Genomic DNA, 20,392 nt, shown 5'->3' on the forward strand with positions numbered 1-20,392 from the left:
GATATGGCGTGGAACGCGGTTTCGGATGCGTACGAAGGTGCAGATGCGGTCGCTAGTGAAACGCGTAGCAGCGGACCCCTAGTGCCGTTGCGTGGCTTTCGAATCCTCGTATATGCATGCATTCTCAAGTGTCTTCAACGCCATCGTGTGGTGCTGTGTTGGTTGATTAGAGAACGAAGGACGTTGCGGATAAGGCAAGATGTCGCCAGGCTGCTCAAGTGCATTCGCAAGACTGCAAGAGTAGTGGAGTCAGTGACAAGGAAAAACGACATTTTGCAGCCTCCGGTCCCGGCATAATACAGCCGCCGTTTACATGTTACTGCACCGGGCGCGGAGTATATACTATACCTCTACAGTGGTATTAACAGTATCTAGTCTTGTTTTAGCAATCTGTAGGACGCGACCAAGTGCTTCCTGAATATCATAGGGGTGAGGTGAATGCATCTGGTTCGAACACGATGACCTGCTGTTCAGACGATAAGACAATCGTGTGAATCACCCACATACGACATGTTTGTTTCTATCGACGGTCGCAGACTTTGTGGACCTCTGAGAGCATACCGAGCAGGTTCCCCGTTCCTTCCCACTGTTGAAGTATTTTCCGCTTCTGAAAACACGGTCTCAGTCTTTTAAGACTCGATACGGCATCGTGTAAGGTAGGTAGAACACTCTCTGGTCGAAACATGCCCATGCTACAGCGCGAAGACACAAAAAAGCGGTTGGGTGGCGAAAGCACGGGCGAAAAACGCCGAATTGGTTGATATCCTCCGGAAAAAATGAGAGAGAAAAGGGGTCCGAAACTGTGAATCACACGGCACACGACCAAGCGCCGCCTTGCTGTCTTCGCCGTCTGGATAACAAAGTGCGTTTACTTCCATAAAAATGGTCAAATGGCTGCCCACATACCTACTCGTATTCCAAATGCGGATGGTAACTGGATATTGTTCAACAAATAAGACACCAGTGTCGATACTGGAGGTGGGATTGATGGTTGGAAAGGGTTGTAGTCTGGAGCTAGCAGTTGCTTGTCAAGTACTAGACGAACAAACTGCAGGCGATGACGCCGGAAAGTGTTTCCGAGTGGAACGGAACACAAATGCTCATCAGTATCGAAGATTTCCCTCTGACTGCGTAAAGTGGTGTGAGTTTCCGTTGGCAGAAAAACTGCGTATAGAGCTCCTGTGCGCACGTGGATTGGAGACCTTTTAGCAAAAGGGCCTTCGTTGCACGGATATCCTTTTTCCCTACAAAGAGACCGTTAACATTCACTAAAATAGGAAGCCTCTGACCCTCAACGCGCTCTAATCCAGTAACCTGCAACAAGAAGCGTAGAAGGACGGCGCCTGTCTCCATTCACGACTGACTTCGTCAGAACAGATACACCACATGCAAACGCACGAATAGACATACTCACAGTCATAAGTCGCCGCAACAGAAGAGTCGACTTCTTGCTGAACTCGTTTTTGGCGAAAATTCACGTACTCCTCATGTTGCGCTTGGACGGACAAAGCATTCAGCTTCTCTTCTCTTTGGAACTGTGTGCGAAGTTGCTCGCACCACCCTTAGGACGTAGGTTGGGAGAAAAGAAGATCTTCCGCCTCTCTGCGGTGAGGTTTAGTAGGCGGTTTCCTATTCTATGACCATGTTGTCTGGTTTTCCTGCGAAACAGTTCCAGGTTGATGATATAACTTTCCATCGGGACCCCGTATCTTGCCTGTGAGTTCCCCGTTTAAAAGTTTCTTGATGTCCTCTACTAGGCGAAGCGGGTTTGTGTCCGGAGGATAGAACTTGTACACCCTGTTATCTCGATCAAGCAGAAACTTCCCAAAGTGCCCTGTGAGATTATTGAGTTGTCCGTCTCTGTAGAACTGCGTAGACACAATGGCAGAAGAGCGGTAGAGTGGGGGTAGGCCTTCAAAACGGCGACGGGCACAAATACAAAACTAATATAGTTGTCAGCGGCACTGTAAACTAATATACTTCTGAGTGTCTGAAGACTGCTGGTCTCTCACGTGAGCGGAAAAGGCTGGTCTTGTGTCTTCAACTTCTGAGAGACAGCGGAACGTTCACCTTTTTTCGTGAATGTGGATAAGTGATACGTAAGAATGCCAGTTGACGCCGGTTTGGTCACTGAAGTTTATCTACGTTGGTGTTTCACCTGTATCTATCGGTGAATTCTTTTTCCTGCTCCCACTGTTTTTGCCTGTGTCTCGGTACAGTCGCCCAGGAGAGTGTGGCGTGCATGTGGCGTTATAATATGTATGGTGCAGGCAAGGGTACCACGCAATGGAATGAGGGTAATCTCGCAGCTGCATGGTTTCGATGCGTACCTCATCGCTATTCCACTTGCAGTAAAGGAAGACTGGGTGAGTCTCGGGTCCATTCACTGCTGTCATCTCAAAAACAGGGAAACCCACGTTGTGGTCAGCGAGGAACGTCTTGATGTCTTCCGTGTGCACGTACTCTTCCGGGACGTATTGCTGGCAGGGGAAAGCCAGTATCTGGGTGAGCATCGCACAAGAGAGAAAAGCTGTTATACGAAGTGCCTCGTTCTTCTTTTTTGCCGTCTGGCATTCTTCAAACCCCATCGCTCGTGGTAAAATTAGTAAAATTGCGGGGGTTAAATCGGCTCCGCGATGCTGGACGAACCACTATGTTCGTTAGCCACTGAAATTGCCTCCGAATGATGGGCATCAAACGATCATTACATACTTTTCTCCGCGAACACTATTTACTCTGGAAGATCGTGAACCAACGTTTGTGCTACCCTTCACACGCTTAATACTATATGGTTGTCCTGTGTGTGGTGCATATACATGCGTTTTTGTAGGTGTTGGCATAAATATGTAAATGTGTGCACGCATGTATGAAGGCATTTGCGGCGACCCTCAAATGTTCACGGATTTCTTATCAGGCATCTCCCGCAGATGCAGTAGCATCAGTTGAAACAGGATAACAATTTCTTACTTCGAACCCTTGTGGTAAAAACCTGTCATAAATCTGCCGTAGCTCGTCATAAGTTTTCCTTGCGTCCTTAGATAGCGATGCGACGTTCGTAATGAGCTTCACCTTGATGTGAACAGGCAAGCACAGTCCGACTAAGAAGATGATGAACGGCAACGCCGATGCCGTGCATACATAAATGTAGCACAGATATTGTTTGCAGAGAACTCACCGCCACTTCTGCCCCCCTTCTTCTGGGGAATCATTTGTAACGTGGCGGGTGGCGTCAGGTAGGCTTGGAAAATTTGAAAGCTCCCCCCAGCTTTTTGACGTGCGTCTCAAATGTATGAGGTTCAGTGCCTACAAATACATGCTGCAGTGTAGCGGCTTTTACAGTTCTAGAAATTTGCTTCGCCATGGCGTAGATGGCTATCCGGAAGTATGCTAGAAGTAAACACCAGCAAACACACACGATATCCGGCATCCTACGGTTTGAAAAAAAAGTGTCGAATGTATGTTTGATCCGTGACAGCTGAAATCGAGTCTGGGGAAGATCCATCTCTGTCAAGAAGTTCCATCCTCCCTTCTGTAGCCGCGATGGATGGTAAATCATGTATCTGGCTGAGATGCACTCCTCTCAGTGACAAAATAATAATGTTTTGTGGACCAACGTTGGTTCCATCACCTTCCAGTCGCTTACCTTACCGTCATATTCTTCCATCACGTGCTCATTTCCATCCAAATCACGAGTTCGTATGGTAACGAAAGCAGCAGGAATATTACCCGGTCCAAAAACGGGGATGACTTCAGGGTCGGAACAAAACGTTCCCCGCTCCTGCCCTTCGAAATCTTTCACAACGATCTTCACAAATCTCTCGTTGTCGTCTCCGGATGTCTTCTCTTCTATGATGTCAACTTGCCGGATGACGGGGCTGAGATGGGGGACCTCATCTGGCTGTTCTAAAGCAGCCCCGATATTGGCTGCTGGCACGTCAGCTCTCTCTTCGGTGAGGGTAGTCGGGGATTCCATCGCTGTTGTTGAACCACAAAAGAAAAAAACGAATCCGGAACATTTAGATCAACTTGAGAACAGGCATCTTTCGTGGAGCTGAGAGGTAGCCCAATATAATCATGGAAACACATTGTATTTCTGACAAAAGCTGAGGCACTCGCCTTGTTTCCCAATTGTGTCTACACTCAAAGAAGTGAGACTTTACAGCGATTCGCATATTTGGTCCTTTGCCAAGAGTAGCATTATGCACACGTAGATCACTATGACGCAGCACCCGTCCAGAGATATTCTCTAGATTCGGTGCATTAGAAAATAAAAAAGAGCGAACTTCATTTGCATTCATATACGATTACTGAGGCTACTGTTTGGAACATGTTCGTGACTCTTCCTTACCGATCGGGTGCGTCTACCAAGAAGCGGAGCCAAAAATTGCCAACGAAAGGCCCTAGTCACCACGATTTCTATCAGTACATCAGACGCAAAAAGGTGCGAATTCGAACGCATAGAATGTACAATTGCTACTTGTTGGCTACTTCTAAATTTGATAGTAATTCTGCGATATGTGCCCAGCTCGACGTAGCTCGACATGTACCTCAGCTTCGTTGGCACACTCGTCGCTGTACGCTTGACAGACGAGAAGCTGAAGAGGGCTACCGTAGATGAAGTTCTAAGGGTTTCAAGGAGTGCTAAGAAAACTTCACAACTTCAGTGGGACTCAATCCTCTTAAGTATTCGGACATTAATTTATCTGCTGAAGAACCCTTTCTGCGTATATTTACTCTATATTTTCAATTTCAGAAGTCGCATTATGCAGGCAGTGAAGGTTTCCTACAGAAATGGAGGATCATGCTTGCTGAATCTGATGAGGATCAGGAAAGCTTCATGGCGCTTGATGTCGTGTTGAAGAAATGAAACACCTGAGTCGCACTCTCCCGTCTACTCGTAAAGCTGCTCTCTGACAGCTTTTTCGATGTTCGCCCGTCAATAGAGATGCGTACTAGTTTTGCAGCTACCGTTGTTGGTTTGTTGGTTTCGGCGTTTTTCTGTTGCTTCATTCTGTGCTGTGGTAACACCATACCAGAATTCAGTTAGCGCCTCTCACCCCCGAATTCCTTTTTCCCCTTTTTCTTGTCCATCGACACACTGCTCGGCTGGACAAGCCATCGTTATGCAATAGGGGGAGCCACCTCTGCACCAGCATGAACCCACAGCGTAGGTGGCACAGTAATGAAAGCCAGCAGATAACGCCATGCTCAGCTGCATGCTCAATTAGAAAAGTGTTAGTTTTGCAGCCGATAAACGAGGGAGAAGCGTACACACACTGCCTCCGTTTACTCAGCCGCCATTTGTGATTCGATTCCTAAACAACAGCAAGGATGTGCAGCAATCTACAGACCTCATGACCACACTTCTGCCTGACTTTTAGGGGTTTTGACCGTTTCAGCCCACGTCAGTCTTATAGCTCTTCGAGAACTTTTCTCAGAACACTCGCTGGGGCTACATCGTTTGTCAAGAAGTCCTGCAAATGGTTTAATGATTTTTGTTGGTGTCTGTTGGAACCTGTTACAAAAGGGTCGGTGTTACTTGAAAGTTTTGATCACACGCTACGTGCGTCTTGTGTTTACACTCGTACAGTGCCAGACGACAGCTCACTTTTGGGCTGTAATGAGGTAAGGAGGTATGGTTCATACAGCGTTGATATTCGAAGCCATGTTTTTGTATGCCGCCTTGGAGTTCTGATTGGCTGTCAGAGGCCACTTCACCCTTGGCTCCCACCAAGCGACTTAATTTGGGAGAAATTGCACCCAGCCTCCCGAGATCGAGAGGCGCCGCTAGCCGATGTCGAATTCCAAGTTCCCTTGTTCCGTTCTTATGAGCGTATCGACGAAGATTTATTGCTGATTAAGGCATCAACCGCCTCGCCGTTTATCGCTGGAGCTATCAGCGGGCTGTGCCACTGCGAACATATCGTTCATCCATCATGATTCCAAGCTCTGCGGCAGAGGCTGATAGGCCTCCTGTGCGACTCTCCGGTAACGGCAGTTCCTTGACTGGAAGAGATAGAGCCGGAAGCCTTGAAAATCTACCGGTAAAACACAATCCAGCAATGGACAAACGGGTGAAGGCGGCAAGAGCATCAATAGGGATGCAAATCGAAATGCTACCTTCGAGTGCACAATCCCATCTTGGTGAGTTACCAAAGAAAACCGACACGCCAGAAAACGGTTTTTCGGATACGTTATACGCAAGCCGTCGACCAACGGCAGCCGACGTCAGCCACCAAAATCTGGTACCCGTCTCGAGCTCTGGTGTTCTACCTGAGGGCGGAAGGGAGCCCAGCGAGGTCGCGGATCATCCAGTGGACAGCAAGAAGCGTCATGCTGGCTTGCTCATTCTTTTGTCCTCCGTGACCTTCCTGGCAGTTGGCATACTGGTTCTCTTCAGCATTTCGTACACCAGTCTCACGTTTGGTGGGATCTTCATCTCTGCCGGAGTTGTGACTGGGGTAGTCGGTGTACTTGGCGTGTTTACACGATGGAAGTCGCTGCTAGGGCTATACGTCTATTTAGTCCTCTGTCTGTTCATCTTCATGGCTGTCGTTTGGGTGCTCAGTGTCACATTGTTGAGTGACTACGTTAGAGTGTACAGGGCAATCAACACCTCACTGGAACTCGAGAGGCACTCGCAGACCACAGGGTCACTGGAGGATGCACCTTTCTTCCTCCTAGATTCGTATGCGCCCCTGGGACTCCGGAGAACGTCGTCGGAAACGCCAGTTGCAGCGAAGACACTCATCGAAGAACTGTTTAAGACGTCCAACAAGCACGAGCACGAAACGTCGACGGTGAGCGGTGACTCCCTGGAGTCAATACGACAGCTAGTCACTAACCCTGAAACGACTAAAGAGGGGACGGCTCATCCCACAAATAGATATACAGGCGTTTTGTCGCCGGAGAAGGAGGACGGGCAGGCCTTAGAGCGAGCCAGATGGGCCGGTCGGTCGCAAGCAGCCACCGTGCAACGACTGGAGAGACAGCTTTCGCTGGAACGAATGTGGGAGCTGGAAAATGAAGGGGCAAATGAGCTGAACTCCTTGTTGCAAGGCAGCACCTCGAGAATGGCTTACCGGCTCTCACCTGCCGGAAGAAGACATCTGGCACGCCTCGCCGCCGAACTACAGCTGGGGAAATTGAAGCCAGTCAGCGACAGCATCTCCTGGAGGAATGAACCTCGAAGCCAACCGCATTTCTCACAGGGAAGGGGTGGTGATAGTGTTCCGGATGACCGCGACGATCTGGCACCTGAAACCGGAGAAGCCATTTGGAATTTTACATACCGCATATTGCAACTTCCTCGAGATAGCAGCAGTACTGGCGAATCCAGTGGTCACGATCAATCATCTGGAGTAACAAGCTCTTTACCAAAAATGCTCTCAGAAGGGAACGCTTCAAGGACTCCAGTCACCCACGGATGTGTAGAAGGTCAGACCAGAGATCCTGAGTTCCTTGACAAAGTCAAGCATACTATCACAACCACAGCATTTCATGGAATCCTGTGCGCGTATTCGATGCATGATTTTTTAACGTTTCGTCGCTGGCCCTACGACTGCTATAGCGAATGCGGCTTTGGCCTACTTGAGACGGGGAAAGCCTACGAGAAGGGCGACAATGTTACCACCATTGCTCTCCAGTTTTACATGCTTCACGTGGCTGGCATGGACAAAGAACGATACTCAACGTGCGAGACCCACGCTCTCGGAACCGGATGTTCCATTGTCAACAGAAACTATATCGTGATTGTTATCATATTGCTATCTATTTTCCTGGCCCTTGGATTGTGTGGGTGCTGCATCATGATTCCATTCACTCTGTCCAGGAACTATAGACTATATCGGCACTACAAACGAAGAGCAGCCACCATGGTCCACCGGCGGGTAAGTGCTGTGTGAGCACATCTGCTGTACCTGGGATTCAGTTTGGTTTTGTACCATGTAGCCACGTGGAAAAGACGCGCTACCGGTTTGTTGTGTCGAGGGAAAAAACTACGTTCTGTCGATTGTCACCACACTGCAACGCTGCCGCGTGTCTACTCGGTTTCCCTCTCTGGTATGATATGCACAACTGCTTCTTGATTCTGGGCGCACATCGGATGTCATTGCTCGAATGCTACCTTGAAACGTTTTGCCATGCGTGGATTCAAAAAGCTTAAAAAACTGAGAGGCAATCTAGAAGCTGTTCGTTATCGCAGAGCATCCGCCATCCTTTACATGACGCCTTATAGCCGGGCTGCATTAGTAAACTCTGTCTGGCCACTGACTCGCCCCAAGCGCAAAGAATGCAGGCATTTCAAGAAGTTGTGCATTCGTTTACTAAATCGCAGCTTAACAGTAAAACGCCTGTGTTCTCTCAAAGAAGCAATATTCACGGTGAGATCACGTGTACACCGCCTCGTAGCTTGGGTTCCTGCAGGTACTTATAACATCATATCGGGCTGGTAGGCAGAAATGCTTCTGCATCCTGCTGCAGCAGCCATTTCCTATTCATCCAGTCCAACAACCCCCCTAGTTCTGCTGCCTGAATGTATCTTCTGTGCAAGAACATCGAGGGACAGGAGCATCCTTTTGATTCTACTTCTTAGGCTTTCTATACTTATGTCAAAAAAGGGCAACTTCAGTGAGAGGACTCGTTTCCACCAACTATCTCCAGCGCACGTAAGTGTGCGACCAGTGCTGAATCGATCGCATCACTTGTCGAAAAAATGCTGCGTGTACTCCAGCAGTTCTTTCTGGATTTCGTGGACACAGGAGACAGACGAAGAAAAAATTCGAAGAATCCCTACGAGGGTTTAGGGATTACAACGCTGTTGAATGCTCGTCCTGGTCGACAAACCAGGCACCGTTTGTCGATGTGTGGAAGAAGGAACAAAGGGTGCTCTCCTCTACTGCTACGACCATCTGCGCAAAAACTTAAAAAGAATTCAACACGTCTCCCTGTTTACGCTCATGGACACATAACGGGTCAGTCAAAATAGCGTTGCGTAAAATGCACACACCAAAAAAAGCGCTATCTGAACGTGCGTCAGTAACAGACCCACTGTCAAGCCACCTCGTCGTTGGTGTAGCCGTTGACCGGAACCAACAACTAACAAAACACGGAAAATGAAACACGGGGAAAAGGGGAAACAGAGAGAAATGTAAAGTGTTTATGCGCAGGCAACTCGACGGGCGACGCAATTGCATCGACGTAGGTTCCCTGTACAGAACCTAGGAATTCACTGGTCCTTCTTTCTCTGAAATGAGGCACACAGCGAGTGCGTCACAAGCCAGGGTGACAGGAAAATAGGGGAAAAACGGAGCAGGTAGTTGTACCCCACACATCCCCTGCGTCCCGCGTGACCGGTGCGCTTTCGGCATTTTTCGAGGTCATCCGTATGAAACCTCAGAGAGGCTTCAGCTCGCCTGCCGCATTGCGTTTCATGCCCTTCGCTTGACCCGCGATGAGTTTCCTGATGTCTTCTTCCATCTCAAGCGGTTTCGTCCTCGGGCCGTAGTACTTGTACACGCCGTTGTCTTTGTCTACGAGAAACTTGCCATAGTTCCAGCCAATGTCACTGAGTTTTGCGCTCTTGCTGTTCTTCACGGGATGGTAGAACTGCAAAACAGATCAATAAAAAGACATGCATGCACACCACACTTTTCAAGTCGATCGTTCCATGACCGCCACCAGACCGCGACCAAAAACGCGAGGGATGCTACGCGGAAGCCACGCCACCCTTTCGGAGAACGGCGCGCCACTGAATTCGACACTGAACGCATTCATCTCTGTATGCACTTCACTCGGCGCAAAGTTCATCGACTTACGGCTTGATAAGAAAATGACAGAAAGTGTGATTTCTAGACTGCAGACTCTCCTTCTTGCTGAACGAGATCGACGACATCTGCACCACACTTAGTCACCACTTCCGCGCGTTCTACACCGGTGCGCCAGAAAAAAACATCCAGGAAAGCTGCCTGTACACTGCACTTCACCTCCACTCGTGTCCTTCGCACGTGCCATGCAGGCGGAGTCGAATTCCCACCTCGAGCTCACACTGGAAGCCTTGAGAAAAGCAAACAGAACGTGCACCACTGCACAAAGGGGAAGCCTACACTGTCGCTGTTCCATTTGCAATAGAGAAAAACGGGGTTCGTCTCTGGGCCGTTAACGTCAGAAGTCGTGAAGACAGGGAAAGGGATCTTGACGCGCTCGCAGAACTGCTGAGTCTCCGCGATGTCTGCGAACTCCTGGTTGGCGAACTGGCGGGAAGGAAAAGCCAAAATCTGAAGAAAAGACAAGCCGGGATAAGGACCGAAATTTCCCCCAGTACCTTCGTGACCGCAACACAAGTTCACCTCGACCTGTGTCAAGGACACACACAACAAGCCTACGTGGCTCGCTTTCGAGGCTAGACGCACGCACACGCAAGAAGCGAGTAAATGACAACAAAAACGAAAGAGAGACTAGAGATAACGCCAAGACCGGTCGAGGACCGAACCTAAACTCATTTACAATAAATAGACGACGACGGAGAGGAGGGAGACACCAACAGGCTACCCCTTTCAGTTCAGTTTTTCCCTTGGTATATGTCTCGACTAGCGCTCCCTGCAGCACGCCTATATTGGAAAATGCATGTCGGCAGACACACCAGTGTCCTCAGCTCGAGAAGAGTGAATCTCGAGTTGCCTTTCTTCACAGAGTCATTAACTTCGTGGACGACAACGCACACACGAATGCCTCCAACTCTGCAGAATGACTATCAAGCTTGTCTTCCGTCTCACAAGCCCGACCCCGTAGTGGATGGGGAGAACCAATCGGCTCTCCACGTGCTGAGCCTCTTGGAGCTGTTCGTCGACAAGAGATGCGTGCCCTGGTGCCTGCCTTACCTCGAAGGCATCGGTACCAATTTTTTCTCTCAGCTCGATGAACTCCTTGTTGTGGGCCTTCGTCAGACCGCAGTTGGACGCGACGTTTACCACGATCTTCACCTGAAGAAAGAGACGCATCCTACCCTAGTGCTGTCACCCGTCCAGTCCGCGACCACCAAGATTCCGGAAAAATACACTTTCGACATGCATTCCTCGACATACACATACCCACGTGTATGCACTTTCATACCCACACAGATATGTATGCATATATGTCGACATATATATATATATATATGTATAGACATATATATAAGCAGATATAAGTATATATATATATATATATATATATATATATATGCTAAAATTGTAGATGTACATATGTATGCGGGTTTCTACATTTGTGCATAAGCGTCCGAGTTTGTGAACAGATGGAGCTTCCGTGCATTCACATCCACATCCAGAGATACGAAAGGGCGTGTCCACGATTCAGTTTAAAGTTCGCGAACCGACTTTTCCATCCCATTCGCCGAGGGAGCGCTGAACGCCGTATATGTCGTTGAAAGTAATGGTGCTGAACGAGACCGGAATTTGGTCCGGCGCGAAAGCAGCTCTGCTGCCGCCGATCCCCATCCTGCGGATTGGAAAAACAAAGAAGACAACTGGCGTGAGAGACACCCAAGTTCGACTGGAGACGAGGGACGATCTGGAAACATGCAAATCAACGGTCCACAGAAGAAAAGAGCCACCTTTCAGTGGGCAGGCATTCACACACATCCGCCGCCCTGCAGACACAGGAAAGACGACGCGCAGCTTCCTGCGTTTGCCGAAAGTGCCTGAAGCAGAAGGTGCAGAACGGAACAGCGGGACAGCCGTTTCAGAGGAACTTTCACGCAAGCGCCTCCCGGCAGGGTCGTCTGAGCGCACATGCGTTTCTACTTAGAAAGACACCGAGTCACAGCAAAGGCACAGAGAAAGATGTAGAAATGGTAGAAATGCATAGTCGGAACGGCGGCGGATGTTGAGGGCAGCCGGGGTGCTAAATGCAATGCCGACGAATGCCACGAAATGTGCAGCGCAGAGAAACTCCGTCCAGAAGGCTCGTACATGAGCAGACGTTTGAGAGACATGATGATCCGACCGCTGGCAAAGGGGTCCGGCGGGATAATCCGCTTTTGCCTTGCGAGAAGTGAGCGCTGTCCGAAAATCAGATGCTGAAGAAACTCGCTGTTCCACGCGCTCTCAAAAAGACTCATAAAAGTGATACATCCAAAGCAAAAGGTCCAGTCCTAGCGTCAGAACACATCTGCGAGGAGGGTCCCGCGACGCGACTTCTTAGAAACGCTCCCGCAAAATAGGAGACAACGTACGCGAGAAACATCGCTGCACAAGGCGATACACCGAAACACACAGAAGGCCGAATTCTCGCAGAGGTCCATCAACTGAGGAGAAGCTGTGAACGCTTGGGCGTTCGTGCCGACCCGCTGAACACACGGGACAACCTGATTCATGCAGTTTCCTCTCACTCCGACAGGCTCTCAGGGTTTGCGTTTTTCGCTGCTTTCCAGAGAAACGCGTTTTTCAACTGTGCAGAACGGAAGACGAAACCTTCTATTCTGACAATCTCATGAGGACCACCACCTCTTTTAAAGAGCGCATGCACGAGCGCGTATATTTGAGAGTTTCGGTTCAAAGATAGAGGGGTGTGTGTGTCAAGGAGCGCCTACGCAAGAAAGCCGTTTCATACATGTCTGAAACTGTGTGTACTCGCCCAGAGGGAAAAGGTTCGCTACTCCGTCTTTTCCCCGTTATTTAACTGTCCGCTGTACCTGAGAAAAGAAAAGCTGGAGAGGAACTTGAGGCCTGGGTACTGCGCTGAAAGTGGGCTGCGTGTGGGAATCAGGTGGCTGAAACGAAATGCAGATTGCTTTCGCGGAGTCGTAAACACAGAAGGGGGAACCAAGGAGGAAAACCGGCCGAAGAAAGACTTCGCGGAAGTCAGTGTTTTTGCAAGGAAAAACGACCCGGAGAAGCAGTGGAATTTCTCTTTTCCATGCGCGCCGAGCCACTTTTTGCCGTGACCAGCAGTCCGTTTATTTGTCCGCCAAAAAGCGCGACCGTACAACGCCCCCAAACATGTAGCCAAGCAAAGACGCGGCAGCACTGGGCAAGACAGGCACTCCTGTCCGAGATACATCTGAGAAGACGCGCAGAGAGGAAGCATTTGCGCTTGAGAGGCTCTCGAAATCGGGTCCAACCGTCGCAGCGTATCCCAAACGCCTGCTTTCGTCGCAATCCAAGGACGTCTGCCCGTCCCGCCACGAACAGCACTCTGCACTGAGAACACAAACTGCCAGCGGATCTGCCAGCTTTCTTCTCGGTCTGACAGTCACGTCGGTCTCCCTCTTTCCCCAAATGAAGAAGCATAGAACCTCAGACAACCTGCGCACTCAACACGCCCGTTTTCAACAAGGGCGCTCTGCCCACCGTAAGACGACTCGCGAAAAACGCATTGGTTCTTGCCACGGAAAGACGCACACGCCTAGAAAGCCGAGACAGACAGAAAATACCGTGAATATGGGTGCCGAACCAGCCTTTTCAAGTGCCCTGTTACTCGTGTGTGCTGTGAGCTGGGAAACGGGTCGGCGTTCGTCATCGTCAAAAAGGGATTATTTTTCGAGGCTTTTTCGCAGCGCATGTGACTTGTCCACAGCGCACAGACGAGTAGATGCAACACTGGCGAAACGCCTCGTCTAGGCCCTTTGCGGGAGAAAAGGCATGCTAGAGATTCCCCAAAGCGCACAATAAATAACGCCAGACACTTCAGCAGACAAGAGGTATCTTTCTGTGTCTAGCAGCGGTTCCATGAAGTCACTTGCAGATCTTGTGGGAAGTCCCAGGGTCGCCGAGTCGCCGCTCGCGGGCTTTTTGAGTGTGCAGCCCCGAAAGAGCCTCGATTTTCGTTGACTTCCCGCCGGCCTTTTCTTCGCCTTCTGCTTCTGCTTTTGATTTATTTTCTTCTGTTGGTATCTCTGTCGCCTTTGCATGCTGCTCGCTGTCTCTTCGGCTTCGATGGAGTTCTGAAAACCCCGCGACGACCGAGTCCTCGGCCCCTTCGACAGCGTTGCACATTTCGACGAACACACGAGCTGTGTCTCCCCTCTCTTCGCTCAAAGCGACCCCCATTTCGTCGCCTGCTGTTTCGCCCCCGTTTCTCCTTGTCTGTCGACTTGCACCATGTGAACACGCAAGACTACTGGGAGTTGGACGATCTGCTGAGCGTGACTATGCCAGTCGTCACCAAAGAATTCGGTAGCTAAAACTGTGGAATCAAGGAGGCGCCAACCGTCCCGAGGGCGAGTATTCCCTGTCTGTGCATCGGACACTCTGTTTTCGATTTCTTCTGTCTTCCTCGCGCGTAGTAGAGAGCCCCAGATGCGATGAGAAGCATCTCCCTTTCACCTCTGCGTCCTGCGAATGGCCACTCGTCTCTCCGCTCTCCTTACACCGGGGGGGCGCGCCGTCCCCCCCTGTACGTCCAGTGTCGTCACCCGGCACAGCCGCCCTCGCCCTCGAGTGCTTTTTAGGAATCGTGCATGCATCGGCGCGATCACCTCTCAAAAGACGCGACCCAACGAAAGCGTCTCCAGGCTCTCTCGTCCCGCGCCGCTCCTCTGTGCCGGGATGCCTGTAGGGTGGACCTCTCTAGACAGCCGAGACTCTGGCGACGGCTCCGTCGGTCCATGCGCCGGGGCCTGGAGTCGCTTCGCGTCGCGAGGAGCTCGCTCTCTCCGGCGATCGCGGACGCATACAGAGAAGATTCAACGAGACTCTGCAACGGGGGGGTCGAGCAGATATCTCCCGTTCGCAGAGAACGAGGACGGCGCACAGTCTGGGAGCCCAGGAGAACCTCTCGTCGAGGGGTCTCGCGGGGAGACGCAGCCAGGACGAGAAAAAGGCCAGGAAGGGGAGGAGAACTGCCAGACGCTGGAAGCGCCTTTTTGCTGGCGTGCTGCTGACCTTACGCGAGACGAAGAGAGACGAATGCAGGATCGCGAAACAGCTTCGTCGGGATCCACCACGTTGTTCTCCGGTCCCAGCCGCATCCCCTTTGCGTCTCTCGAAGATCCTCCTCAGGCCGATTTCTCAGATGCTACCCCGGCTTCTTCACCTCCGTTTGCCTCTGTCTCCTCGCGCGCGTCTCCCGCAGCCTCTTCCGCGCCAACAGCCGGCCTCGACTCGTGTCTTTTTTCTCAGTTCTCCTCTCTCCATCGTTCCCTCCTCATTCCCCTTCTGAAGGGGGGGGGGATCGTGACTCCGACAGATGTGCAGGAGCGCTGCATTCCGATTCTGCTTTCGGGGAAGTCTTCGCTGGTCGTCGCGCCTACGGGCAGCGGGAAGACCCTGGCCTGGGCGCTGCCTCTCCTGCATCGACTCCTGGCTGCTGACACAGAACGTCTCGCGCCGTACCCGCAGCAGCCGGGACTCGTCGTCCTCGTTCCTTCTAGGGAGCTCGCCACGCAAGTTCTGGGGCAATTGCGGCGCTTCTCCTCGGTGATCACTTCTGCGGCCTGTGCGGCGGGTCAGTCGTACGTCAAGGAAGTTCGCATGCTGCGCTCTGGAGTCGACGTGGTGGTGGCGACTCCAGCGCGTCTGCTTCTGCACCTGCACAAGAAAAATGTGAACATGCACCGCGTACAAGCGCTCGTCATCGAGGAGGCAGACACGCTATGTGACTCGTTCTACGAACAGGAACTCTGTGTGCTGCTCTCCTCTCACTTCCGCCGCTTCCAGGCCTCGCCTGCGGTCGCGAAAGTCGCCCTCGAGGGCCCTGAGCGCGGGGGAGAGCAGGCGAGGGCGGGGTGGTCTTCGTCGCCTCACCAGAGTCAAAACCTTTTGGAAATGCGGGAGTCTCGTCCCGCGTTTGGCCGGGAAGAAGCTGGCAGAGGGAACGCGGAGGGGTCGAACGAAGCGCTGCTGCACAGAAACGACCTGCAATTCGTCTTCGTAGCCGCGACAAAGACGGGGGCACTCGCCCGGTTTCTCAAGGACCAACTGAACAGGGTCCACATCACCAGTTTATGTACACCCGATGCACACCTTGCGGCCGCGGGAGTCCAGCAAGTCTTCGTTTCGCTCCACGGCCAGGATCGCATGTCCCGCCTCATGGAAGTGCTGGAAGAGCGAGTCGGAGGTGCAGACGCGAAAACCATGATCTTCTGCAACACCGTCAACACTTGCCGGTAAAGGAACTGTTCAACGTAGAGCTGACCGACGAAGGCCTGCATTCGAAAGAGATGTCTTCTGGGCTGGTTCTCTTGAGGGCAGGACAACCCCCTCCCTCTGTGGAGACCCACGCTGCTCTGTGGGGCGTTTGTGCGGGTGTACGCGGACCTCTGAGGCTCGTGCAGGGCTTGTACCGATGCGTGGACCGTCCGTTTTGCCGAGGTGGGGAATCGCCGTTCGCAGCTGCGCTTCTCTCCACCTGAGCAATCTTGTCGGAGGCGTACTGTCTCTCGCTGCGACACGCTACTTTCTGGCTGAGGGATTTCGAGATATATTCTAGATGCGCCGTGGTCTCCTCTGATCGGTTTCACAAGAGGCGACTCTCTTTACGGGCTGTGGCGTTCTGGGCAGACGCGTTTCGATCTCCTCACACGGGTCTACGCTTCCTGCAGTTTCTGCGGGACCTTCTCGATTTGTTTTTCTGAGCTGGTTGCGTTCAAAGAGTAGCGCATGTGGCGTGGCGATGTGTGCGTCGCAGGGCGGTGGACTTGACGCTCTTGGAGAAGGGGTACAAAGTCTCTTGTCTGCACGGACTCATGCCCTTCAAGCTCCGCAAGGCGAGGTGAGAAGCCAAGCACTGCCCGTAAAACGAAGGAGATACACTCCATCGCAAAGGCGCTTGGGGACGCGTTTTCCCTTCCCTTCTGCAGAGATGCAACCACGACGTTCAGTGGCTGTGTTGCTGGGCTTGGAGTTTGACGCATGCGGTCGGCAACGAGCGTCTGGCCGCACGGAGGCCGATGCTTCAACTTATTTTGGCAAACTATGCACGTTTCACAGAGCAGCGTAGCTAAAGGAGGCAACTCCCGTTTGATGTACAGACACAGATGATGGCTGAAATGCACACGGGCTCGCCGCAAGCACGTATCGAGAGGGTCACCAGCGTTTAAGGCTCTCCTCAAAGGACGGCGAATTTCGGCGGTATTTGTTTGCTTCCCACATGGAGAAGACGCAACTCTTGTTCACAGTTGTTCTTCGTTTCTGTCGCGCGCGTGTTCCGTTTGCCCCCTTTCTCTGTCGTTTGTGCAGCTTCCAGAAACTCCAGAATGGTGATACAAACATCTTGGTGTGCACGAACGTCGCCTCTAGGGGCTTGGAGGTTGAAGGCGTGAAGCACGTGATTCACTTTGATTTTCCGCAAACACTCGCCGACTATCTCCACCGGAGTGGAAGAACGGCGCGCGGAGGGGAGACTGGACGCGTCACGATTCTCTTCTCGAAACGAAATCTTCCTCTCATTCAGCAAATCCAAAATGCGAGCCGCGCCGCCACGTCGCCTCCCGAGTTACGGTCCGTTCCTCAACTTTTTTGTGTCGCCTCCACTGAATTAAGAAAAGAGGGGTCGTAGAATCCGAGGCCAGTTTATGATTCGCGCCGTCAGCTGTATCTCAGCAAGTCGCAGAGAATCGTCTTCCTCTTTTCTGTCCCCATGCGGTGCGGGCGTCAGCGCTTCAACGAAGGCTTCTCTGGACTCAAAGGATGCACGTGAAGTGTGTCTCAGTAGAATGAGCCTGTATTCCGGAATTGGGGTGTCTCGCGAGTTTTTCTATGGCTTGAAAGGGGTTCGGGGAAAGCCGCGTCTGTTCGGCACTCCAAGTAAACGTATGGCTGCGCATCTCTTCTTCCCTCGATCTTGTCTGAGAGAAGTGAACTTCGCTTTTCCGGTTTTTTCTCGTTAGAGACTTCGCCATGCACGCAGATGCAGCGTGTTTCTTTTCTAAATCTGCAGACACGCGACTCCTCGGATTCGACGAGTTCTACGACTTGAAGAGCGGTGGAAAGAGCTCATCGACATGCGGTGAGTCGGAGACGTCAACCGGATCGCCCTTCGCGACCAGACAGCACATTCGCCGAAGCGAAAAAGCTCTTCTATCTCAGTGAAACTCCACAACATGTTCATTCAGAATTTAAGGTGGTTTCTTCAGATGCGAAGGCCACGTTTTAGTAAAGTGCCTGCTGTGTTTGAAAAGAAGCGAAGTTGTGCGAATAGATTTAAGTTTCAAGAGGTTCGATCAGATGTATGAGATGAAGTTTTCTTGCCTTTCGTTGCCATTGCAGCACCACGTCTGTCGATGAAACAAAGACTTCCAGCAGGCTCCTGTGAACGCCTGTGTGCGGCGATAGAGCAGAGCAGTGGACGGACGCAGAGGAAGTCTGTCTTCGGTTTTTTAATCGGAGCTGAGGACCCTTGAGAGTCACAACGAAAGGTGTATTTCTGTTTGTATTTGCGTGTATTGTGAAAGCCGAGTTGACGACACATTCAGCTGTGGTATACTTTTTCATCTTGATGTTGTCTTCGCGTTGTGTACGGTTCCCGTAGAAATCCGAAGCGCAAGATCGGAGGCCGCAAGAAGCTTGGACTTCCACCGAACAGAAACACGGTCGGGCCAAAGACAAAGTGGGCTATCAAGAAGCTTTACTTCAGGTACGCAGCAACAGATAGACGCAGGGGGGGGGTACCGTGAGCAGGCGATTTCCCGCGCCGTTTCGTTTCTCCGAAAATTCTGCTGCGGGGGCTTTTCCGTCTTGACCCTCTCTGTGACACAGAGAAGGGGAATCTGAACTTTTCGATCGTGTTTAGCTTTGTTCTCCGCGTCGTATCTGAGTGCGTTTACGATCACCATATCACTGCATCACTAATCGAAGAATGTACCACTTCCTATGCTCCCTAACATCATCGCTGCCGGGAGTGATAAGTCCTGAGACAGGATTATTTATACGCTACGCGCGCGGTTGATTATGATGAACGATGCGTCGCTGGCGTCCCGATCAAAGAATATTTGTCGAAATGTTTTGGAGTTTCTACATAATAGTGTAGCAGTTTTACTCGTTCGTGAAGGAGAGTGCTGTACGGTCGCGGGGGTTTTTACCTAGTCACGTCTAGTAGAGTTGGCGGAGTTCTTCCCACTTAGGGAAGTATACAGCATAGGTACTGTTTTTTCGCGTCGTTTCGTGAAGACTGGAGTTGCGGGTGTTGTACTGTGTCACAGGATGAAGGCCAAGGATCACCTACAGTTCCTGCGCTCTCGTGGCATTCTCGGGAAAAAGGAGCTGCTACCCCGGTAAGGAATCACCTCTTGGTCCAGACAGTCCGTTTCACTTCTTACTTTACACTGTATAAGTAAAATTTAATTTCAGTTTCAGGTTGCAAAGATTTCACGTGTTTGGCGTTTCCGTCACAATGAAGAGAAACCAATCTGTCTGTGGCTGCGTCTCTGTCGCCGCAACATCTCATACTTCTGTGACTCTGTGCTTTCAAACGCTTGTCTCATAGACACCCGCGGACATCGATAGAGCGATCCGATGCACAGCAGGCGATGAAGATGATTCGAGGAGACGATGGTCTACTACAGGTTCTTCCGGTGCGGAGGTCAAAGTTTTTCATGCTCAAACAAGCCCAAAAAAGCCAGGTGAGGATCGTAAATAGACCACTGGCTGGGACAGATGCGTTTCACACTTGCGTGTATTTGCACCAGCCATTAGCGCTACTATCCCGCCGTCGAGATACGAGGTTCATGTCACTGCTTGCGGGCTGCTTTCCGTTCTAACAAATGTCTCATATCGCCCTGTGTTGTTTCAGGAAGCGCATTACGAGATGCCAGAGACAACTTCACCGATAGACGGTGGGAGAACGTTCGAGACTCAACGGGCAGCCAAACCTGCCAAGCACACTCGAAAAACGTATTTCTAGAGTCAGTACCGCCCCGGTTTTCGCGGAACGATGTAGCCTGCTGGAGAGAGTTCCTCTGCGTTGCACACGTCGCTCCCAGTGGTGTATAGTTGAAGAGAGACTCCAACACACTGCATCTTGTCACCAAGTGAAGCATGGACAGCAGAAATCCTACCACGGATGGCTTTGACATGGCTCCGTCGAGTGCTGTTTCGGGAGCGTTTCAGTGCAGATTCCGTGAGGAACGGTGAGCCGCGGTCGTCCCTCGTTGTGTGCTTTTTAATAGGAGCGGGCGCCGCTGCGTTTGTCAGCGGCCAAAGCTTGAAATACGTTTTTGTTTAGTTGTGTCGAAGGTAACTGAAGGTCACGATTCCTTTGTCTCACTTTTTAAGATTCACTAAGACAATCAAAGGGCGCGTCGTACGTGCGCCATTTTGTCCTCATCCACCGCAATGTCAGCACGAGGTCGGTGTTGCTTGGCAAACTGCACCGAAAACAAGTTTAGGATCCGTGTCGGTTTCTCCATCTGCCCTCATTGTTCAGATCTTGACAAAAAAATGCTCTATATTTCCGATAG

At 51.2% G+C, this 20,392-nt stretch overlaps 3 protein-coding genes across 3 annotated transcripts; 1 reads left to right on the forward strand and 2 right to left on the reverse strand.

Moving 5' to 3' along the window:
* Window positions 1–1,326: 1,326 nt before the first annotated feature.
* Window positions 1,327–4,504, reverse strand: PRX2 (peroxiredoxin PRX2). The gene is made up of 5 exons (XM_002368671.2): window positions 4,349–4,504; window positions 3,644–3,975; window positions 2,968–3,069; window positions 2,331–2,501; window positions 1,327–1,868 (listed from the first exon to the last, which is right to left on the reverse strand). Exons 2-5 carry the CDS (start codon window positions 3,971–3,973, stop codon window positions 1,635–1,637), a joined length of 837 nt encoding a protein of 278 aa, XP_002368712.1. The 5' UTR covers window positions 3,974–3,975; window positions 4,349–4,504; the 3' UTR covers window positions 1,327–1,634.
* Window positions 4,505–8,856: 4,352 nt separating this feature from the next.
* Window positions 8,857–13,518, reverse strand: TPX1 (thioredoxin-dependent peroxidase TPX1/2). The gene is made up of 5 exons (XM_002368670.2): window positions 12,689–13,518; window positions 11,373–11,493; window positions 10,878–10,979; window positions 10,104–10,274; window positions 8,857–9,606 (listed from the first exon to the last, which is right to left on the reverse strand). The coding sequence occupies exons 1-5, from the start codon at window positions 13,081–13,083 to the stop codon at window positions 9,394–9,396; spliced, it is 1,002 nt and encodes a 333-aa protein (XP_002368711.1). The 5' UTR covers window positions 13,084–13,518; the 3' UTR covers window positions 8,857–9,393.
* Window positions 13,519–13,680: 162 nt separating this feature from the next.
* TGME49_266110 (DEAD/DEAH box helicase domain-containing protein) lies at window positions 13,681–20,179 on the forward strand. The gene is made up of 8 exons (XM_018781417.1): window positions 13,681–16,102; window positions 16,624–16,707; window positions 17,175–17,435; window positions 17,875–17,943; window positions 18,466–18,570; window positions 19,136–19,207; window positions 19,420–19,555; window positions 19,726–20,179. Exons 1-8 carry the CDS (start codon window positions 14,337–14,339, stop codon window positions 19,834–19,836), a joined length of 2,604 nt encoding a protein of 867 aa, XP_018636284.1. The 5' UTR covers window positions 13,681–14,336; the 3' UTR covers window positions 19,837–20,179.
* Window positions 20,180–20,392: the final 213 nt, after the last annotated feature.

This window comes from Toxoplasma gondii, chromosome IX (genome assembly GCF_000006565.2).
Source record: "Toxoplasma gondii ME49 chromosome IX, whole genome shotgun sequence".
Lineage (NCBI taxonomy): Eukaryota > Apicomplexa > Conoidasida > Eucoccidiorida > Sarcocystidae > Toxoplasma > Toxoplasma gondii.